The sequence below is a fragment of the Physeter macrocephalus genome, chromosome 21, assembly GCF_002837175.3.
Source record: "Physeter macrocephalus isolate SW-GA chromosome 21, ASM283717v5, whole genome shotgun sequence".
Lineage (NCBI taxonomy): Eukaryota > Metazoa > Chordata > Mammalia > Artiodactyla > Physeteridae > Physeter > Physeter macrocephalus.
The window spans coordinates 24,085,576-24,106,956 of record NC_041234.1 but is presented as its reverse complement, the minus strand read 5'-3'; the positions used below and the strand labels follow the sequence as shown (position 1 = coordinate 24,106,956).

Here is a 21,381-nt window from a genome sequence, read left to right as displayed (position 1 = left end):
AATTATGAGATTACAATGCAGCAGTTCAAAGTGCTAGTGGCCATATTTTCATTGCTGTGTTCATGTGGCTAAAAATACTTAAAAATTCAAACGGTTTAATCCAACTGGAGTTTTCCAAACTGCAGAACACTAGTTTATTAATCTTCTGGTTCTCTTAAAAAAAAAAAATAGTTTGAGGAAAATGAGAGTATGTCTCTTTCTTTAGCAGTAATCCTTGCAGTAACCCAACTGTAGGGAAGCACCAACAGGTTTCTATGGAAGTCATATTTCTTTGGAACATGGCAACAAATAATTACTTTTCAGAGACCCAAAAGCTGAGCAGATGGAATTTGCTAGAGAATTAAATGAATTTTCACTTCTATCACTCCCGTCAAATACGTGACCTGCTTTATTTCTGATTTAAATGAACTTTGAAACACCAAAGTGTTGGACAAATCTTGGCCTTAGAATGAACTGTTAAGCCAGCAATTAGATCACAATCCCATTTTTGAAAGGCTTAGATGTGAATATAGAAAATAAGGGCTGAATTCCTCTACTTGTAAACATTTCCCCTTTAAAGTTCCCTTTAAATCGATTACACCTCTACTTTCCGTTTAGAAATCTTATTTTAATAAATAAAAGGGGAAACCGAAATTTAATTTATAAAGTTTTATTTTTGTATATGTGCTAAATCTTAGGAACTGTGGACAATCTTCAGTCAGTCTGTTGGCTTGTAAAAGGCTGAGAAGTATGTGATCTGGGTGGTGAAATTTCCTCTTGGGAATCGATTTCAAAACGAAAAAAAATTTTCACTCATTTGCAAGTTTAAAACATGGTGCACCTTTTCCCCCTTTTTTCTTACACCTATAAATTCGGAGGAAAAGTGCTACATTTCTGCAAACGTAAAATAATCTAAAATAATCGTCGTAAATACAATCGGCAGCAAGTTCTTAATACATTTAGCACTTCTGTAGTGATTTACCACACCCAAAACCTTATTTTCAAACACTAAACACTCACATAGGTGGCAGGACCAATTTTGGTTGAGCCCTGCTAGGAAACCAGTACTGAATGGTTTTTCTCAGTAACACAAGAACTGGGGGGAGGGGAGGGGTGTTTTACTTTCTCAGCAGTATGTAGTACCTTCAAACTAGAGACCAAAATTGGGCACTTATGAAAAGGCAATTTAAAAGAAAAATCCAGTTATAATTCTAAATAAGGCAGGATATATCCACCAAAGTAACCACAAAATTCAGCAAAGTAAGGGTTCACGGGAGAACATAAGCTGGAAAAATACTAAGAAAAAACAGAAAGGAACTATTTTGGAGTAGTCATCTGAGTATTCAGACTTGCTTTCATTTACAAATGTAATTCAAATAAAAAAGGCTCCTCATCTTTTTAACCCACTACTAGGATTAAATAAGCTGTTATCATTCACTAATAAAAGTTAATCATGAAAAAAATATAAAACATTTTAATTCTAAATTTGTACATATAACAGCTAAAAGACAAAGTTGGGAAATTATCATTGAGAGAAAAATGAACCAAGACAAAAACCCCAAATATGATTATGTTCTTATTTCTGCCTCTACAATGCTGAACATGAAAATCTGGTTGGTGGAGGGCTTAGAAACAGCAGCAATATGGTTTTTACCAAGTTGTGCACTGAAATACTTAGATCCAATAGGCAAAGCCCTTGTTCACACAGATTAACAATGAAAATATCTTCAGTCTTTTTGTTAACAGATTCTACGGTCTTCTATAAAGTAATCATGCCATTTAGAATTCCGGGGGGTACTTCTTTGAAAGGAAGACTAGTGATTCCGCAACAAACATGTAAAGTAGGAAATATATATATGGCTCAAGAAATCAGTTGAGGGAGAATTAAATAATCTTTAGGCACTTTGAAGACTTGGAAGTTTAAAATGTGCCATTTATGTTCAGAAAAAGACCTCAAAATCCACCACTGTTGCTCTTACAATAACATGCATCTTAAAATTTTCAGTTATAAATTAATGCTTGCTTAAGAGTTAAATATAGAAAATAATTTGCACAAACAAACAAACAAAAATAACTCTCTCCATCCACCTCTCTTAGATCCTGGTCACAACACAGACCATTCTTCCTCAAATGGAGGGGGAAAGGATTCACAAGCCCTCACCTGGCACTAGGGGACTTGTAAATTCAAAGCAACAAAGGTGGGATCTCCCTCCAAGGAGAAAAATTCACAGCCTTTTAAAATGTCAGGTTTTTCATGTCTAGGAAGTCATTCGTTTTAAAATTAAGTATATTACATACTTTTGTTAAGGACCAGGAAACACAAAAATCATCTCAGATGGTTAGATGGTGTATTTAATGATAGCAACTTGTCCAAATAAATTTAGCCTATTCTGCTCATTGTTAAGGAGGCTTGGAATTGAGGAACTTCTAAATTAAAATTACCAACTGGAACTGCAGACAGTGTGTATGACTCTGGCTCACACTTAACAAACTCAGATGTAATATACTTAAGGTAAAAACAGGATCTATCTGGTGTCAAAATTTCCTAATATTACAGAAAACCTAGAAGCACAGATTGACTACAGAGTACTGCAAATAAGATACCCAAAGCTTTATCTTAAATACCTGCCCCTTTTAATCACAAAATAACACAATTCTTAATTTTGTTTCTGCTTTGTTCAATTCTAACTATAGCCTTTTTGACAAAACATTTGCCTCTTAACTGAATTGTAAAAAATACAACCAAGCTTGTGCTCATTAAATATACATGTATATAAAAAACATACAAAAAGTACAAGATTGATTATGTTAGGAAACTTTTACAGTGTCAACAATCCTGTTTTTTCTCTAAATCTTTTAGTAAAGGGCCAAAGGTCAAATCTTTCTGTGCACAAAAACTCATTGTGACTGAACTCCTGAATTCAGTGTCATGCCTAGGCATGCTATGCACAGAATTATTTTTAATATGCAGTCCTTAAACAAACAAAAAGACAAAAAATTAACCAAAAAACCAAAACACACCACAGGACAAAAAGTTCTTCTTAAATCAAATTCTATTTGTGAATTCAGCAAAATAATTTCTATAAAATAAAACAGCAAAATATTTAAATAGAATAGGGTGGACTGTATCTGTTTGCAGGGGTATTTGGTTTTTAGACAGGTTCCAAAAAATTACACACATTCAAGTTACCAATTCTCTTTTAAATACAGTATTAACTGATGAGTTCCTTATCTTTAATTAAATGCTTATTCTGAAATTATACCTCAATTATATTCACTAACCAGTTTCCTTTTTAATGAGACCCTGCTTCAAATGTTAAAATTTTTGGAATAATGGAAAAGGAGCTAGGACAATTCTTGCTTTCAAGTAAAACTGTGACTGAGCAGAAGCTCCGCCAGACATCTTGGTGCAGTGGTACTCCAAGTATTGTAGGATTCTGATGACTTCCACTTCACTGGGATCCAGCAGAAGGAAAGTTTTAAAAGGTTCTCCTAATAAGCTCTACCAAAGAAACAGAACAAGCACACCAAATACAGTCTTCTATTATGCTCCAAGCATCCTGGCATAGCAAATTTTTGCATATTTGTTTTAAATCTTTTAAAATTCCCATGACTGATATTTAAGTTTCCTTATCCCACCCAGAGGTTGAACTGTCAAACATTAGATGTAAGCAACATATGTGTAACTGAAAACCACCTGTTTATCACATTTCTCTCCTTGTTTTGTATTTTATATTCTAGGTGTAAGACGGAAAAGCTCTGAGCAATACAGCTGTCGCACGGGGACAACTGCCCTCATTATGGTAATTTTTTTTCCTCATTGGCTACACTAACCTGGTGTGAAGCCATGCTACATGTTACAGCGTAACTATAGCTTCAAAGTTATTAACCTAACCTCAGAATAAAAAGGCAATGAAAAAGATCTAGAAACAATGTTACATCACCAAATTTTCCACATCAACCAAATAATTTAAAGGTTACCAGCCTTTCACTGCTCATAATAAAACTGACTCCAGTGGCAAAGAATTAACATGAAACTATTGGTGTGGTTGAAATGGATGGGCTCTGGTTTGTTGCTGTTGGTTTATTTTTTGTTTTTGTAAAGGAGTTGATCCAACTGCCGTTAAGGCAGGCAACACTGGTTGCAGAGTGCAATGGGTATAACAAGGAAATAACTTTTGTAGGTTTTGTAGATCTGTGAGTCTCATCAAGAAAAAAGTTTCTTGCTTAAGAATTAACAGTCAAACATTAATATACTATATACACCTTTGCCATTTACACATTAGCATCAGGCCATTTATTACAAAACACTATACACTTTCCACTGCAGGCGGGTTATATATTGACAGCAAATTTCTGCAGGTAAGACAGTGAATAAACTTTCCACTCCATGTTGATTAGGAATAGTTTTTCTAGTTTTAAATATTAGCCAGACACAGAAAAAGGTTGGACTGTAAGGCCTGGGTGCACAGTCTTGATGGAACCAGTTAATCATGTGCATTTCACTGATCCTTCGTCTGAGGTGGGGCTACTTCTTCACTGCCTTCATAATTTTCTTGTGCTCGTTGGCCAGTTCTCTGAGGGTTGTTCATGTGATGTGCTGCTGGGCCTGTATACGGCTGTCCATGCACATGGTTATTCTGGGAGGGGAGAAGAGATCTGCATGTTAAAACTTTTCATATATTAAACTTCAACTTTAAAGATCACAGGCTGAAGTTTGTGGAAATGTAAACATTTCTTTTATTCCTAGGACTTACAAAGAGTAAATACACTTGGGCTAATGATGGAAAAGAAAAAAAAAAAAAAAAAAAAAAGTGGTTTGAAAGAGAAAAGGTAGCCCAAATTCAAACCCCAAAGCCCCAAATAAGAGCAGTATAGGTCTGTTTAATTCTTTGGCCAAAGTGATTTTAAGTGCCAAAAATTATTTAGATTCAAGTCTGACAAATAAGGGATAACACAGCCCATTATTGCTCGTGGTAAAAAATATTCATGAAAAGGGATCTGTGAGCTGGAACACATCTATCCTCACTCTTCTGAGCACCTTGAAACTCCCATATGAGAAATCTGATTGAATGATCATATGAGGTCTGCATGAGCAACGACCCCGAACACAGGATGATGTTAATGAAAACAAAACAACACTGAAGATAATGGATTAACCAGGCATGATTAATATATGAGTTTTCTCAGGGCCGAAGAAAGTAACTCTTCTCCTTGTGGATTTGGGTCCTTAATGTTTTAAACCCCTGAACTCTCATTTTTCTGTACGTTCCCGCCAGTCAAGCCAAGAAGATTATAGGCTTTAACTTTCTGTAATTTCTATTACGAAAATTAATATGTTGAATATGCATTTTCCAGTCATATTCAACATTTCTAGTCAGCATGCTTCTATTTCCACCCTGAAATATAAGACAGAATGCTTAAATAATGGTTCTGAAAGCATGGTTCCTAGACCAGTAGCAGCAGCAGCTGGGAACTCGTTAGAAATGTACTGAATGAGAAATGCTGGGGTGGGGCCTAGCACTCTGCTGCAAGAGCCCACCAGGGGATTCCCATGCTTGTGCAAGTTTAAGGACCACTGTCTCAAAAGATGTGAATTAGTCACATCTGGGGTTTAGAAAGAGACGCTCTCATTTAGAACGTTTCTTCATCTAAATTTATTTAGTTATTGATTTCACAGAAAAATTCATGGAAATCTGTCAAATCCCTGATTTTTTCCCAACAATTTTTACTGTCATTGAAGTCTTGGTTATGCTAAGTAATAAGCAAACACTTCTTCCTTCACTGCCATATCTTAGTGCCTTCAAAATCCACTCGCACACTTAGCCTAACAGGAAATGTCGTCTTAATCCATTACACTAAATATTGATTATCATTTTATATTGACGTGAATAATCATAGTTTTACGAACTTCATCTACTAGTACAAGAGGGGCACATATCTGACCAGGAAAACACCACAGGGGCAAGCTCAAACATGCCACATTGTGACCCCATGCTAACCATTCCTCTTTTGATCATGCCCCCAAAGCTAGTCTAGATAACCCTCTATTACTTTACAGTCACAACAAAAAACTTAGCCATCCTTTAAATAAAGCATAAAGATTGGTTCTAGGGAATAAAAACATGAACCAAGCCCAATATACCTGCTGATACTGAGATCCAGGTGAATGGGGGTATAATGGGGCATCTTCAGGTGGAGGCGACTCATGCTCATCTGGGGCATCTTGGTCATCTGGCTCCTGATTTTAAATATTTAAAGATAAAGAATTATGCAGCCAAATTCAAGTTTATTTTTAATTTCTTTTCTATTTGAAATAAAATCTTTAAAATCTAAAAAACTGACCCACTAACAACTTTTCTTTTACTACAGATAAACAAAGTAACTGAAAGGAACCTGATTTGGGTTCTCTTAGAAATACTAGATTCAGGCAATTTCACAAATATTTCTCTAAAAGAAGGCTCCCTCATTAAGACCACATATAAACAAAACTTCAACATAATTTTTTCCCCATTATCATTAATACATAAACTCTGGCCTATAAAGTAAAGAATTACTTTGCTTTCTTCCATTTCTATTTGCTGCACACTGGTGGCTTTTTTTACCTCCTCTGGACAGAGTTCACAAGCTTTTGCAAGTGTCATCCTAGCACTATGTGATCTCTCCAAGAAATAACCATTTGATGTTTCATTGCTTTGCACCGGAGGAGACCAATTGTTGTAAGTGTACTGAGGATTGCCAGTGTATGGTCGTCTTTCAAGTTCATCTCCAAGCCATTCCACTGCCCAGGTCCACTTTCTTTTAAGATCTCCATTGCCCTTCAAAAGAAAATAAAACTATATACGTAAAAGGTTTTGGAATGCTTTTCAAAGGTAACTTTAAATGACAACTCCAAATTCTCTTCTTTTAAAACAGAATCCTTAATTCTGATTCAGATTTCTACAAAATTATATGTGTGTGTGTATATATATACACATATATATATATAGAGAGAGAGAGAGCGAGTGAGTGAGAGAGAGAGTGAGAGCAAGAGAGAGAGAGTGAGAGCAAGAGAGAGAGAGAGAGAAAGGGAGAGAGACCCTCACCTGCAGAATCTGGTAAGCAACAGGACAATTGCTAAAGAGAGCTACCATACATTTTATACACTGGTATGCCCTTTTTTGATAGTGATTCTTAGAGCGCTGGATTGTGTCAAAGAGCCCATCTCGGTCATCTGGGATTCCTTTAAGTGCATTATGAATTCTGAAAGAGAACCAGATAAATAAAAACTTCTAAAATCAAATAGCAGCTAACATTACTGAGTGCCTACTATGTGCCATTCAATAAATGTCTTTGATGTAGTCATGTAATCTAATGCTAGACAGTAAGTCCTCTTCTTAAACCCTTGAACACAGATAAGAAAAACAGAGAGGTTAAAAGGCTTGCAACCCAAGGTCATATGGCCGCCTAGTACCAACTTATTACCAATCCAAAATGACAAATATCACATGATTCCAGTTATATGAGGTATTTGGAGAATAGGCAAAAATCAGAGAAAGCAAGAATAATGGGTACAGAGTTTCAGTTTGGGATGATGAAAAAGTTCTGGAGATGGATAGTCGTGATGGTTAACACAATATTGTGAATGTACTTAATTCCACCAAATTGTACACTTAAAAATGGTTAAAATGGTAAATTTTGTTATGAATATTTTACAATTTTTCAAAATATTTAAAAATTTACCTGCCTGCAATTCTACTCTAAGTTATATATCCAAGAGAATTGAAAACAGGTGTTTAAAAAGAAATACAAAACTTGTACATGAATGTTCACAACAGTATTATTCACAGCAGCCAAAAGGTGTAAACCACCCAAATATCTACCAACAGATGAACGAATATACAAAATGTAATGTACCCATACAATGGAATATTATTCAGCCATAAAAAGCAATGAAGTACAGATATGTACTCTAACATGGATGAATTTGAAAACATTATGCCAAGTGAAAGAAGCCAGATACAAAACAACACATTGTATGATTCCATTCATATGAGATGTCCAGGCAAGTCCTGGATATTTTGCCTATGGACAAATTCATAGAGATAGAAAGCAGATTAGTGGTTGTCAGGGGCTGGGGGATGGGAGGACTAGGGAGTGACTGCTTAATTGGGTTTGGATTTTCCTTTTGGAGTGATGAAAATGTTCTGGAAGTAGACAGTGGTAATGGTTGCACAACATTGTGAATGTACTAAAAGCCACTGAATTGTATGCTTTAAAATGGTTAAAATAGTGAATTTTATGTTAAGTGAATTTTACCTCAATAAAGAAACATTACCTAAAAAACCTTCTGTATACCTTATATTTTACTTAACAGAACGTTCCAAATCAAAATTCAAGTTTTTGTTTTTTTGTATTACATGCATTTATAAAATCTGTTTTGTTTGGAAATGACTGTAATTTTGCAAAGTTTAATCATTTCACACCACACAATGAACCATGTACAGGCTTCTTGCTATTTAATCTGAAACACTGCAGTGTATATTCTGTTTTTACCTTCAGTTTTGTCAAGTGATAATGAATCAACTGTTTTCAAATGCCATTTTTATCAATATTACCTTTCCCTCCCTTGTTCCCCAACACTTAACGGTGCCAGGCCCACGGGAGATGCTCCATAAATACACACTGCTTACTAAATGACCTAAAAAAGCCCACTATGAGAAAATTATTTTCAAGCTTGGTGCCAGGGGCTCATAACAACAATCTTATCATTACACAAAAGTCAAATTCCCATGTTTAATCCAGCACACATGCCTTTAGCATTATTACTTGTTCTAATGGAAGAAGAGAACTAAGATGTGGCTAATTGGCTTAAAGCTATAAATGCTTACAATATTTTCAAAAGAAAATAATGAAAAGTTAGATTCAATTTCAACCAACTCTTAAGTTTCAGATCCTTTGATCATATTGAGAAGAGTACTGGTAGTATTCAAAATAAGCAGCTATAGTTTTAGAACTACTAAATTTTGTGTTTAATGAAAATTGATTTCTGGTTTAATGCTATTTTTACAATATTAATTCAACTGTTGGAAATCTATGATGGTAATTCTGGTGAATAATTTGAAAATATTATTTCATGAATTCTGGCATTTGCAATCCCCACTAAGACTCAAGATTTTAATTTCTCTTTAAGCATTTTGTTGTTATAAAACTTGTTTTCAGGTATCTGTTTATTTATTGATTGATTGATTGATTGATTGATTGATTGTGTGGCCGTGCCGTGCAGCATGTGGGATCTTAGTTCCCCGACCAAGGATTGAACCCTTGTTCCCTGTAATGGAAGAGAAGAGTCTTAACCACTGGACTGCCAGGGAAGTCCCAGGTTTCTGTTTTAATTATTACACCGACAGACAGGAGACAGTCTGTTATACAGATTCTCAATTGTTTCCCAACATAAACTCTTACACTACTGTCCATGTAGGGAGGGAAGTTATAAAATCTGGCAAAGTTGCCAACTAATTCCATAGTTCATCATCATCTGTATTGCTCTTGGGATTAAGGATAATGTATTAAGCTTTTACGTAAAAAGAGGAATTCTGGAGGAAGCTTAAGGGACAGCTAAGCTGGATAACCTTAGTCCTAAATTAATAAATATTAAAAATAAAATTTAAAAATTAAATAATAAAATAAAAATAAATTAAAAAATTGCTAACTCCTAAACCTCTCATACGTATACTGAAAAACTAGTTACGGTTCATGCTCATTTATTCACGGATTCCATATCTGCAGTTTTGCCTACTTGCTAAACTTTATCTGTAATGGCAAAAATCAACTCTTTGCAATTGCAGTCACCTGCAGGGTAGCAAAAACATCTGAGTTGCCCAACACACGTTCCCATCTGAAGTGGAACAAAGTGATATTCGGCCTTGTTTTAGCTCATACCGTAAACAAGTATCCTTTTTCCCATCTATTTCAGTGACAACTTTTCACATTTTTGTGCTTTGTGTTGATCTTACTGTTTAGAAAGGGCCTCAAGTGTGTAGTGCTGAAGTGCTGTCTAATGTTCCTAAGCCCAAGAAGGCTGTGATGTGCTTTGCAGAGAAAATATGTGTCAGATAAGCTTTGTTCAGACCCGATTTATTGTGAATTCAACGTTAATAAGTCAGCAATATATATTAAATAAGGTGTCTTTAAACAGAAACACACATTTAAAAAAGGTTATGTATTGATTGGTTGAAAAAAAAAAAAGTAACCAGAGACTGGCAAGAACCTAACCCTGTTTTTCCCCCAGGAGCAATGATTTAGTATTTGCTCATTCAGTGTTCACAGTGACTTTCAGACCGTAACTACCATGAATAATGGGAACTGACTGTACTTACTGAAGGCACTATTTTTAGATAACCAAATGTTATCTCACGTAATTCTAAAACTAACGTAATCTAGTCCTAAAATAACCCTAGAGCGTCATTAATGAAGTTGAAACATTTACAAAAAAATCCCCCCAAACAAAAGACACAACAACAACTGAAAGAAAAAGGTTAGTATATTAAGTATGCAACTTGGGCAATGAGAGCAAAAAGTAAAAAATGAAATAAAACTGTGAGGAAGTGGGGACCTTTTTATTCATTCTTGTCTTATGTTTTGTTTAAGATAAAACATTTATTAGATATTCAAGAGGTTAAAAAAAAAAATACGTGCCGGTTGGTAATTTCAGTTACTCTAAAAGCTGGGCAAGGAACAAAAAAGGGTATCTACCTGTGAGTCTGCCAGGAGTCCTCAATCAGTAAGATCTGCAAAAGCAGATCCAAATAGGGCCGGAGTTCATAAGTATAGGAATATGCAACCTAAAAATAGGTAAGACATGGTGAAGAACTTATTTAAAGCAGCAACAGTGGTGATCCTTTTGTAATGTGTAATGTATAAAAATATCAAATCACTATGTTGCACACCTAAAACTAATATAATTGTAAAGTCAATTATACTTAAAAAAAAAAAACTAATTAAAAAAATAAAAATATAAAATAAAGGAATAACAAATCAAATTATAGAGACATATGAATGTATATTTTCCTTTAACCTGCCAGAGAAGTTCACTGAGGACAGTAGATGAGAACTGAGGATTCTCCCAGCAGCAAAAACGAAGCAATTTGACGGTTTCCTCTGAGTTACTGCAGTCCTCAATGATTTTCTTCACATAACTTGTCCTCACAAATAAAATGTCTGCCACATTCTGCTGAATTGGCATTATAGGTTGTGATAAATTAGGATCACCAAAAGGATTGGGAAGAGGAGGATTACCTAGAATACAGATTTGTCATCAATGAAAAACTAATCAGCTTCTCCACAATACTACTCAGCTTTCACCACAGAAAATAGCTTATGAATTTTTTATTTTATGAAAATAATATTTTAAATCAAGTTTCCTGAGTACAACAAAGAAAGTAATATTAAGCATTATAATGATCACATATATCAAGATGATAAAATGTAAAATTGAAATACCAACACTGGCGTTTTCTTTATATAAAAGTTAATTCTTAAACTACTTCATAAACAAGGTACCAACCTTAGTAGCAAGTAGACAGAAAGATTCCCTTTAAATAAGAGAAAAAGGTGCAGGACTCAAAATATTATAAAATATTCCAAAGCATGGACTTTCAGACTCTCGTTTTATTTTAAAATATCTTTGGAATTACTTTGAATCAGGTACTATATATGGCCAGCAGTACTTTAAAACCAATGTAAAGAATGGAGTATTTGACTTTACCGTTGATTGAAGACTGCATTCTTGATGAGACATTGCAGCATCGGATTAGCTGTGACACTACTGAGTATAATTTGCCTAATTCAGCATACTGATACTTGATTGGAGGACCTGGACCTTCATCTAAAGACACAAGCATAAAGGTAGCAGGTACACTCAATTTCAGAAGCTGTGTCTTCTCCGCCACACCTACAATAAAGAAGGGAGAAGCGGGAAGAAGAGGGGAAGAATTATATGAGAGAAAAGAACTGGGACGGAAGGGCTTCAGAATGTAATATTTTTCTACAACTTTTATGATCAGAAGATCACTTTTACTTAGCATTCAGAGTATTATTTAATCAGAACCAAAAATCTACTGAGTTAGTATAACTGGATTTAAGTATTAAAATGGTTAAACAGTTGACTATGACATTCCAATCCTACTGGGCATATAAGGAAGAGAAACACCTTCTATGGCCTGGGGAGTCTCGGGAACTGCCTAGTCTGCAATCCTCATCAGTTAGATGAATGACGAAAACTGAGAAATAAGAATTCTTTTATGAATTGCCTTTCTTCCTCAGCCAAGCTTCTTCAAAAACGCCTAAACTCGTTCCCTCTACTTTCTCGTCTTCCCAGTCCTCAACCCATGCCTATTTGGCTTCTGCCCCCTTTTCTCGTTTAAAGCTCAGGAATAGTTCTCAAACCATAACCATCTCCTCCTTTCTTGGGTTCCTCTCTTATTTTCTTTCTACCTCTTCTTATTCTTATTTGTGAGTCCTCCTTCCTCTCTTCAAAAGTGATGGTCCTCAAAGTTCCCACGTCAGGCTGTCTTCTCACACAGTATGCCTTCCCTGGACGATCAAACCCACTCTAATGGCTTCAAGTTCCAGCTCTTTTCATTCAGCTGATCCCAAAATATTTCCAGACAAATAGATCACCGCTCTACTGGACATCTCTATTTGGGTGTCACAAAGACTCAAATTCCCTGTCCATGTTCTTCCTCCTGTGTTTCCCCTCTCAGTACATGGCACTACTACCTGCTCAGTTTGTCAAGTTGGAATTCTGGGCATCATTCTTAACATCTCTTCCGTGTTCCCCTTCCCTGAATATCCAATCACCAAATCCTACTGTCCTTATCTCCAATAAAAAGCACCAGAATCTGACTACTTGTATCTCGCTCACTGCCAGTTCCTCAGTATAAGCCACAACGATTTTCTATCTATAGATTACTTTAACAATCTCTGGTCTTACGCCCCAATAATCCATTCCACACTGCAGCCTGGATCTTTCTAGAAGCCATGTCTATTCAAAACTCTACAATGGCTCATCAATGCCCTCAGGATAAAGTCCAGAATCTCTCACAAGGCTTGACAGAATAGCACAATTAGAGAATTCTGCTCACCACTCCTGCCATCCCCATATTACATCAATTCTAGTCAGACTGAATAACTTTCATTTCCTCCAATGAGCCATGCTGAGTTCATTCCAAGTCTCTGCACCTGCTGTTCACTCTGGATGGAAAAACTCAACCGACCAATTCCCACATCTTCTCCACTAAGTCCCCCCCACTCCCCCTATGATGTACTTCCATAGCACTTTGTATTTTGCCCATTATAGCCATAAACATATTTTATGGCAAGTACTTTTTAATTTGCTTCTATACCCCATTAGAAAATAGGTGTCGTATTTATTGCCATGTTCCAAGAAGTATAATAAATACAGGTCCACAAATCCCTTATCTGAAATCCTGAGATTCAAACAGCTCTTAACATCAATATAAACAAAGTTCATTCATAAAGTTACTGTGAAAATCTGGCCTGAACTGACAAGAGGCTATTTACAGTCTTCAATCATCCCCTCTCAGTGTGAATATTCACGTGTATGATTACAAAGTGCTGTTTCGGACCTTGCTCTAGGGATGTTACATAATTCAGGGCATATGGGCTATTTTACCTTTCTTAAAACCAAACAGTTCTGAACCACAAAGCATATCTATCTGGTCCTAAGGATTTCATATTAAAGTTTATAGACCCATACTTGCTTTTAGCAGGGAAATTTTAATTAGATTAGATTATGGACCAACGATGCATGTTTTCTGAACGGGGAATACCTAAAAACGGAGTTGAACAGAGTGAGATTTTTATAAATACCTAAGATTTGGCATTTCTAAGTGTGAAATACAGATTCCCCTTATGCTTGTTTGCATAAATATTCTTTTCAACTACAAATATGCAAGCATCTCCAGTATGGAAGGTAAGGGAAAAGACGACAAACGCAAAGTAGAATGTTGCTTATGTTAAAAGGGCCATGAATCAACTGGCGATTGGTAAGTTCATGCACAAAAAACCTGGAATGACAGGGATGTTTGGGTTTAGAACTTAACATAAATAACAGGTAATTTAAGTGAATATTTATATTATCCCCGATTTTAATTTAGTTTATGTCAACAAAAACTTATGTACAGACTAAGTCCTTTACCCAAACTTGGTGAGTATTACACATCTATCTGGGACCTTTTGAAAATGTGGATTCCTTGTGTTAGCTCTGAGAATTCTTATTCAGTTGGTTTGGGATGGGGCCTAGGCATCAGTATTTTAAAAAAAAAAGGTCTAGCACCACTACTTTAGGAGATAAAAATATGATTAAGATACAGATTTTGACCTGTCTGGTGCAGAGATAAGACACATGCATAAATAATGATAAAGTACAAGGTGAAAAGTGCAGTGTAAAAAAAAAAGTTTCAAATAAAATTCACAATATGTTTTATGGAACACTGTTTCTATTTTAGACCAGGTTATATTTCATCATGTGACTTATATGACTTCATTACTTAATACATTAAAAGAGAATTATGAAAACTTAAATTCTTACCTAAATTGGCATACATTACAAACAGGTTGAAATACTGCTGTAAATGACGCCCATGCTCTGAAACTTCTCTTCTCAGTAGATTTAGTACTGCTCTTAGTAAGTGATCACTCAGGCTTAAGTTGTCATAAGCCTGTAAAGGATAAAACATTGGTTGTTTTTCAGCAACAAGGTGCAGGTACGATGTAATTCTCTTTGCATGAAAAAGGGACATGCACATATACATGTTAAATATAGGCAGAAATTTCTGGAAGGACTGATCACACAAGAAATTATTAAAAAGGGTTGCTTTTTAGGAAAGGGGATGAAGATCCAATGTAGATTTCATTATAGAGGCTTCATACTGTTCTAAGTTTTAACAAATGGAAGTCCATTTAAATTTATATACAATTTATATAACAGTAAGTGTATAACTAAGCCACTGAATGTAACTGAATTAACAGAAAATTCCGTTATGTTTTAAAGAGCCAATAGTCACTATTCACTGCTGGGAAGTACTTTTAATGGAACTCATATAAACATTGAGGCATCAGACTATATGGTTATTACGTGCTCATGCACGTTTGTTAGGTAAACATATCAAACAGATGCACATATATTTGTGACTTCAACTTCCAGGAAACAGAATTTATTTCTGTTAACTGGGAAATTACCTGACTAGAAGGTCCTGGAGATGCAAAAGGTGAAGGACATGGCCCATCTTGCAAGGAAAAATGTGCAATAAAAACTATAAGTTTTGCAAATGCACCTCTCACTTCTGCACTAGGGCACTCCAGAAGGTATTCAGAGAAACGATTTGAAACATTAAAAAGGACATTGTGAGCAAACCAAAAACGTACATTCTTGCTGTGACGAAGGAGAATACATAATGCATCATACCTAAGACAAAACCAAACAAAAATCTATGAATATCGATTCAGTAACCTGTTTCCTATAGTACAGGGATGAGTCCCTATGAACCAAACAAACAAAAAAAAAATCAAAGAACTTCTTTTACTACTGGAAGGAGAGAACCAGCAATGGTAGCTTCTAGTACTAATATTAAAAAGATAAATACTATGACGTGGTCTATTCTCACAGAGTGACAAAATAAATAGACGAAAACTTATACAGTCCTCTACAAATCCACGACCAAACTCTTCCTAGGTTCAATGACAAGTAAATATTGTTAAATCGAGGTATTATAATGGCCTCTAAATTTATACAATTAGAAACTTAAAACTCATTTTAAGTTTCTACCTTTTTAATCTATGGCTGAATTTAATCTAGGGAAGCTAAAATGTTAATACTTTTGTGATTAGATAGCTTAGACTTTTAAGTATCATCCTGTAATGTTTTGTACAGAGATGTCAAAGATATGATACAAGGTAACAGAAGCAGAAGCCAACTTCTGAATAATAAAAGGTGGTATTTAATCTCAGTAATTATTTTTTAAATTTATTTATTTTTTATACAGGTTCTTATTAGTTACCTACTTTATATATATTAACGTATATATGTCAATCCCAATCTCCCAGTTCATCCCACCACTCAGTAATTATTTAAATATGATTTCTCTCACTATTGCTACCAAGATTTTTTAAATTCTGCATTCCAAACCTGAAATGAGATTATCATGGCTTGGAAAAAATAAAGCAGTATATTAAAGAACCAAACTAAATGCCAGTAGTAATAGGAATGAAAATTCAAAGCAAAGTACCAATCACTGGCAGAGCCACGGACGACTTTCTTGGTGTGAAATCCTGTGGTAAAGAGGAACCTAGCAGCAAGCTGAATACTAATCATAGTGATTTCTTCTGCTTCAGGCAACAGGTGATCTTGCCCTAAAAATACAGTGTAGATTAAAAAATAGTCAAACAAATTTCTGTGCTCAAGCCCCATTTTCATTTTCAAAAACAAATCTGCATTATCAACAATTTTCCAAGTCCTAACTATGTTAAAACCCCTGGGCTACTTATGAAATAATTCTTAGTAGTTCAGTAAAGCACCCTTCAACTAATGCTTGAGTAAAAAAACCAAACTGTTGTAACAAACAAAAGCTCCTCTGTCTCTAAATGGCAAGACAATATATACCGCTCAAAGGTAACAGTCATCTGAAACATGAGTTTAGAACAACCAAAAAGAAAGAAAACAAACATGTTGATGCCTGCTAAGAAACCCTGCAAGTAAAAGAAGAGGTATGCTTTATTACTAAGAAGCTAAATTCTTGATACTTACCTGGAGGAGGATTTAAGTAAACACCATTACATGTAAGCAGTTTTTTCATAAACTGAAAATATTCCATACTGTACTGCATTCGGTTATGCATGAATTGCACATTCTGTTTCCGTACACTTCTCTCAATGGCTGATGGCATAATAATCTGATGGGGTCTTGTGGTGATAGCAAGCTCTGATATATACCTTATCAACTCATCACCTTGGTCTATTGTGTCCAATCGTTCATAAAAAAGTATATAAGCATTCCACCACCTTTTCTGGCGCCTGTATGACATGCGCTTCATCATGTGATCGAATACTTCTCCCATGTACTCTCCACCAAAACACTGGTTTTTCATTTCTTCATCATCATCCATTTTACATTCAGTTACATCTCCATCATCAAATTTATACCAGCGATTTCTCTCGCCATCTCCTCCATTCCTTTGAATGATGTAAGAGTAGTAATGTCCCCCGCTCGCCTGACCGCTGTGTACAAGCACCCCCACAAGTCTGTATTTCGTGCTTCCTGCTGCCTCACTGTCAGACTGCTCATTTTGTTGTATCAACTGACTCTCTGGGTTTACGTTATCTCCTTCCAGCTTTGCAACACCGGCAACTGTGTAAGGTTCCATGTCCAGTTCGCGAGGAAATTCAAAGTAATCATTAAACTTGATTGCACATTCTCTTTCCCAGTCATAGTCGAATCGTTTTAGTTGGATAGCGAGAACAGGAGGTAATTTTTTAATAAGCAAGCGCTTTACAGTATCAACCTAAAATGAACAGAGCAAATTACTAGATGTTCTCTTATAATCCACTGCAAAAAACCCACAAAATTTAAAACTCTACTATTAAATTCTCAGGATTAATCTGAAATTTTAAGTATAAACAAATACATGATAATGAACATAATCAGAGCATTTCTGTCAGTTGATATTTTTAAAATGTTCACTAAAACTAATATGAAGTAGCTGATGCCTTTTGCTACAACTTGCAAAAATTAGTGATATAGACATTATTCGCTGTCTGATTTCTATATTGGAAGTGCTATCTAACCATTACTACTTGTTTGATATTTACTGTTATTTTAATGAAGTTTGCTGTGGGCAAACTATAGAAATATAATAATAGCAGCTAATATTTATTGGGCAATTAGGTACCAAGTTATATGATGCTAAGTGCTGTCCAAGTAGTAACATGTTTAATCCTCCCAACCCTCCCAACCCTGAAACTTAAGGATGAGAATTAGGAGTAGTAGAGAGATAACTTGCCTCAAGTCTTAGAGCTGTGAGCGGCAGGGAGCATGGCTTTACAGCTCATGATCTCTACCTCTAGATTTTAATACCTCTCTAAGTGGTATGTAAAGTCAAAACAATACAGGTGACTTACAGGTGAGAGGGCTTGGGAGCCCAGAAAGATACACATTATTTACCATATGTATGCATAAATTGTCTCTCCTAAAGAACTGTTAAATGCCCACAGGCAAAAACCAATCAAGTGAGTCCAAAAACCTGATCCAAGTGGTTTAAAAAACACAAATGGCAGAAGAAATCTTTTGTGGCTAAATAAATTAATTAACGGTTTGGCTTCAGCAAACTTCTTGGTCTTGGGTAGCAACTCTGGACATGAGAGGAGAAATGTTTTCCTCTATGAGCTCTGTAGCTTCGAGGAGTTCAGAGCAGGTTGGTTGAATATGGATGAAAAGTGCCTGTGTAACTCAGACAAGAGACTGATATTAAGCTACTATGACCTCTAAAGTGATTCACTCTTATCTTTACCTGTTTTCCCTAGCCCTTCTGGCACTATTTTCTCTCAATTGTCTTTATCTGACAAACCTTTCTCTCAATCATCTTTACCTGACAGACCTTTAAGTCAGTTATCTTAACTACCTCTGTTACCACTATAACAAAACAGGGTAGGGAATAAAGAGGGTGAATTTTGAGAACAAACAAAAACAACCATTCTTCCAAACCCATTAAATGTAATCATAATTATTTTAAAACAAAACTGGGCAATTCATACCTTTTTATTGCATTTTTCACAATGATAAGCATTTGCACCTTCTAATAAATCTCCTTTGACATATTGTTCCAAAGAATCAAGAAGATTTTGGTGATTTCTAATGTCTACATTCAAAGTCGTAAAAGATTCTTCACACTCGTATCTAAAGATATTATTTAAGAAATGATCAAAGAGAATTTATTCCTTAGTTTTCTAAACATCTTATTTAGTTATGGACTCAATGAAAACTACTTTTGCAATTTTTATAACGTAACACAAAACCCATAAGTCATAAAATGTTACCAATAAATGACAGTTATCATTTATGGGTCACTTATCCTCTGCTGGGCATACATGAGGTTGTTTACACACTACACATAATAGGTGCTTTGTCTTCATGACAAATATTTCTCTATCACCATCTCCACGTCAGAGATGAGGGAAGTGGGGTTCAGAATGTGAATTTGGTCAAGATTACTAGGTGAAATGGTGTTTTCAAGCTAGGTCTGTCTGGTTTCACAGCTCAATCTCTTTATAGTCTACCATGCTGCTTCTGCCATCATCTGTTTAGATCTATTAATGAGCCAAATTTTTAAATGTTTCTCCTCTTTTGTAATGGAAACCTTACTAAAGCACAAGTTTGAACACACAAATGAATACGGGATAAGCAATCTGAATAGGAGCCACAATCCCACCTTGTGGCAATTTTCTACCAAAGGAATTTTCAGATTTCTGATGAGGTATATTCATACATTTAGAACATGGGATGTGAGGAATTCATTCTCAACCATTAAATTCATTCACTCAACAAATACACTGAGTGCCTACCATGTTTTTTTTTGTGTGTGTGTGTGGTACGCGGGCCTCTCACTGTTGTGGCCTCTCCCATTGCGGAGCACGAGCTCCGGACGCGCAGGCTCAGCGGCCATGGCTCACGGGCCCAGCCGCTCCACGGCATGTGGGATCTTCCCGGACCGGGGCACGAACCCGTGTCCCCTGCATCGGCAGGCGGACTCTCAACCACTGCACCACCAGGGAAGCCCACTCTACCATGTTTAAAGCCCTGTGGGATAGTCAATGTTTAAGACAGTCCCTCATATTTAGGGCTTTTCAATTTAGTTAGGGGAAAAAGGTACACAAATAAGGGCATTTATAAGTGACATGAACGGAACACGAAGTATTAAGCAAACTGTTACTATAACTGGGGAACAGCCCATAGAAGAGAAAAGAGAAATTAGATTTTATGATTCCAGTTAAAAACTAGGACATTTGAAGCTGAGAAGTCACCAAAGTTTTTCTGTAAAAGGCCAGATAGTAAATATTACAGGCTTTTTGGGGCCATGAGGTCCCTATGGCAACTACTCAACTCTGCTGTTATAGTGAAAGCAGTCAGACAGTAAGTAAAGGAGTGGGTATGTGCCAATAAACCTTTACAAAAACAGATGCAGGGCTGGACTTGACCTATGGTCCATAGTTTGTTAACCCCTGCTCTTGATAAATAAATACCCTAAAACACATTGTCTCAGGACCCTTTATGTAACCTTCCAGCATATAACAAGACTAATTTAGTTGTGGAATAGATATCTGAACTTTAGGGATTTTACCTAAGATCATGCTCTCTGGACATTTTCACTTGGCAAAGAAAATCAATAATTTCCAAATAATTTTGAAAACTGTCTAAAACAAACCAAGAAAAACTGACCAAAACAGATGACCAGAAAATTTTATTTTTATCAGTAATTAAAAACAGGAGGTTAAAATGACAATTTTATTGTCCACCTAATGCACAAGGTCTTTCAAAAGGATAAAAAGTTGCCCAGTCTCAAGACGGGAATAAAGACACAGACCTACTAGAGAATGGACTTGAGGACACGGGGAGGGGTAAGGGTAAGCTGAGATGCAGACCTACTAGAGAATGGACTTGAGGATGTGGGGAGGGGGAAGGGTAAGCTGTGACAAAGTGAGAGAGTGGCATGGACATATATACACTACCAAACGTAGAATAGATAGCTAGTGGGAAGCAGCCGCATAGCACAGGGAGATCAGCTCGGTGCTTTGTGACCACCTAGGGGGGTGGGATAGGGAGGGTGGGGGGGAGACGCAAGAGGGAAGGGATATGGGGATATATGTATACGTATAGCTGATTTACTTTGTTATACGGCAGAAACTAACACACCATTGTACAGCAATTATACTCCAATAAAGAAGTTAAAAAAAAAAGTTGCCCCGTCTATGCAAACAATTTTATGGCCTCATCCAGAATGAGTAGTTTAACATTTACATATAGTATTAGCACTCCCTCAATCATTTCCCTGTGTTCAAAAATAAAGCACACACACACACAACCTATGACTGTATATAATGCTGTTTAGACTTGCAGAAAATACTATCCTACTGTGATTGCCTGGTGAGAAGGGATTTCAAACCAACATTAATTGACAACATACAAGAGAAGTTCCAAGGTAAAACTTCCATACAATAGGCATAAACGTGTATCTGTCAGTAATGAACTTTAATAGTTATTTAACTATTTTCAATAAGAGCCCTTAATCAACTTCCCCTTTAAGAAAACCAAAAAACAAAACCAAAAACCAATTTGTTTAGTCAACTTTT

At 35.9% G+C, this 21,381-nt stretch overlaps 1 protein-coding gene across 4 annotated transcripts in view; it reads right to left on the bottom strand.

The window, feature by feature from the left end:
• Positions 1 to 4,073: 4,073 nt before the first annotated feature.
• Positions 4,074 to 21,381, bottom strand: part of USP9X (ubiquitin specific peptidase 9 X-linked) — a 123,857-nt gene continuing 106,549 nt past the window's right edge. For 3 of the 4 annotated variants that reach the window (XM_055081857.1, XM_024116451.3, XM_024116452.3), the window contains 12 exons: positions 18,790 to 18,931; positions 16,787 to 17,540; positions 16,269 to 16,392; positions 15,223 to 15,448; positions 14,573 to 14,702; positions 11,726 to 11,911; positions 11,036 to 11,256; positions 10,714 to 10,802; positions 7,065 to 7,221; positions 6,585 to 6,797; positions 6,125 to 6,220; positions 4,074 to 4,619 (listed from right to left, as the gene is read on the bottom strand). In XM_055081857.1, coding sequence (XP_054937832.1) covers positions 4,482 to 4,619; positions 6,125 to 6,220; positions 6,585 to 6,797; positions 7,065 to 7,221; positions 10,714 to 10,802; positions 11,036 to 11,256; positions 11,726 to 11,911; positions 14,573 to 14,702; positions 15,223 to 15,448; positions 16,269 to 16,392; positions 16,787 to 17,540; positions 18,790 to 18,931 — 2,476 coding nt within the window. In that variant the 3' untranslated portion in view covers positions 4,074 to 4,481. The remainder of the gene's footprint in view (positions 4,620 to 6,124; positions 6,221 to 6,584; positions 6,798 to 7,064; positions 7,222 to 10,713; positions 10,803 to 11,035; positions 11,257 to 11,725; positions 11,912 to 14,572; positions 14,703 to 15,222; positions 15,449 to 16,268; positions 16,393 to 16,786; positions 17,541 to 18,789; positions 18,932 to 21,381) is intronic. The other variant, XM_024116453.3, reaches the window with a different exon arrangement.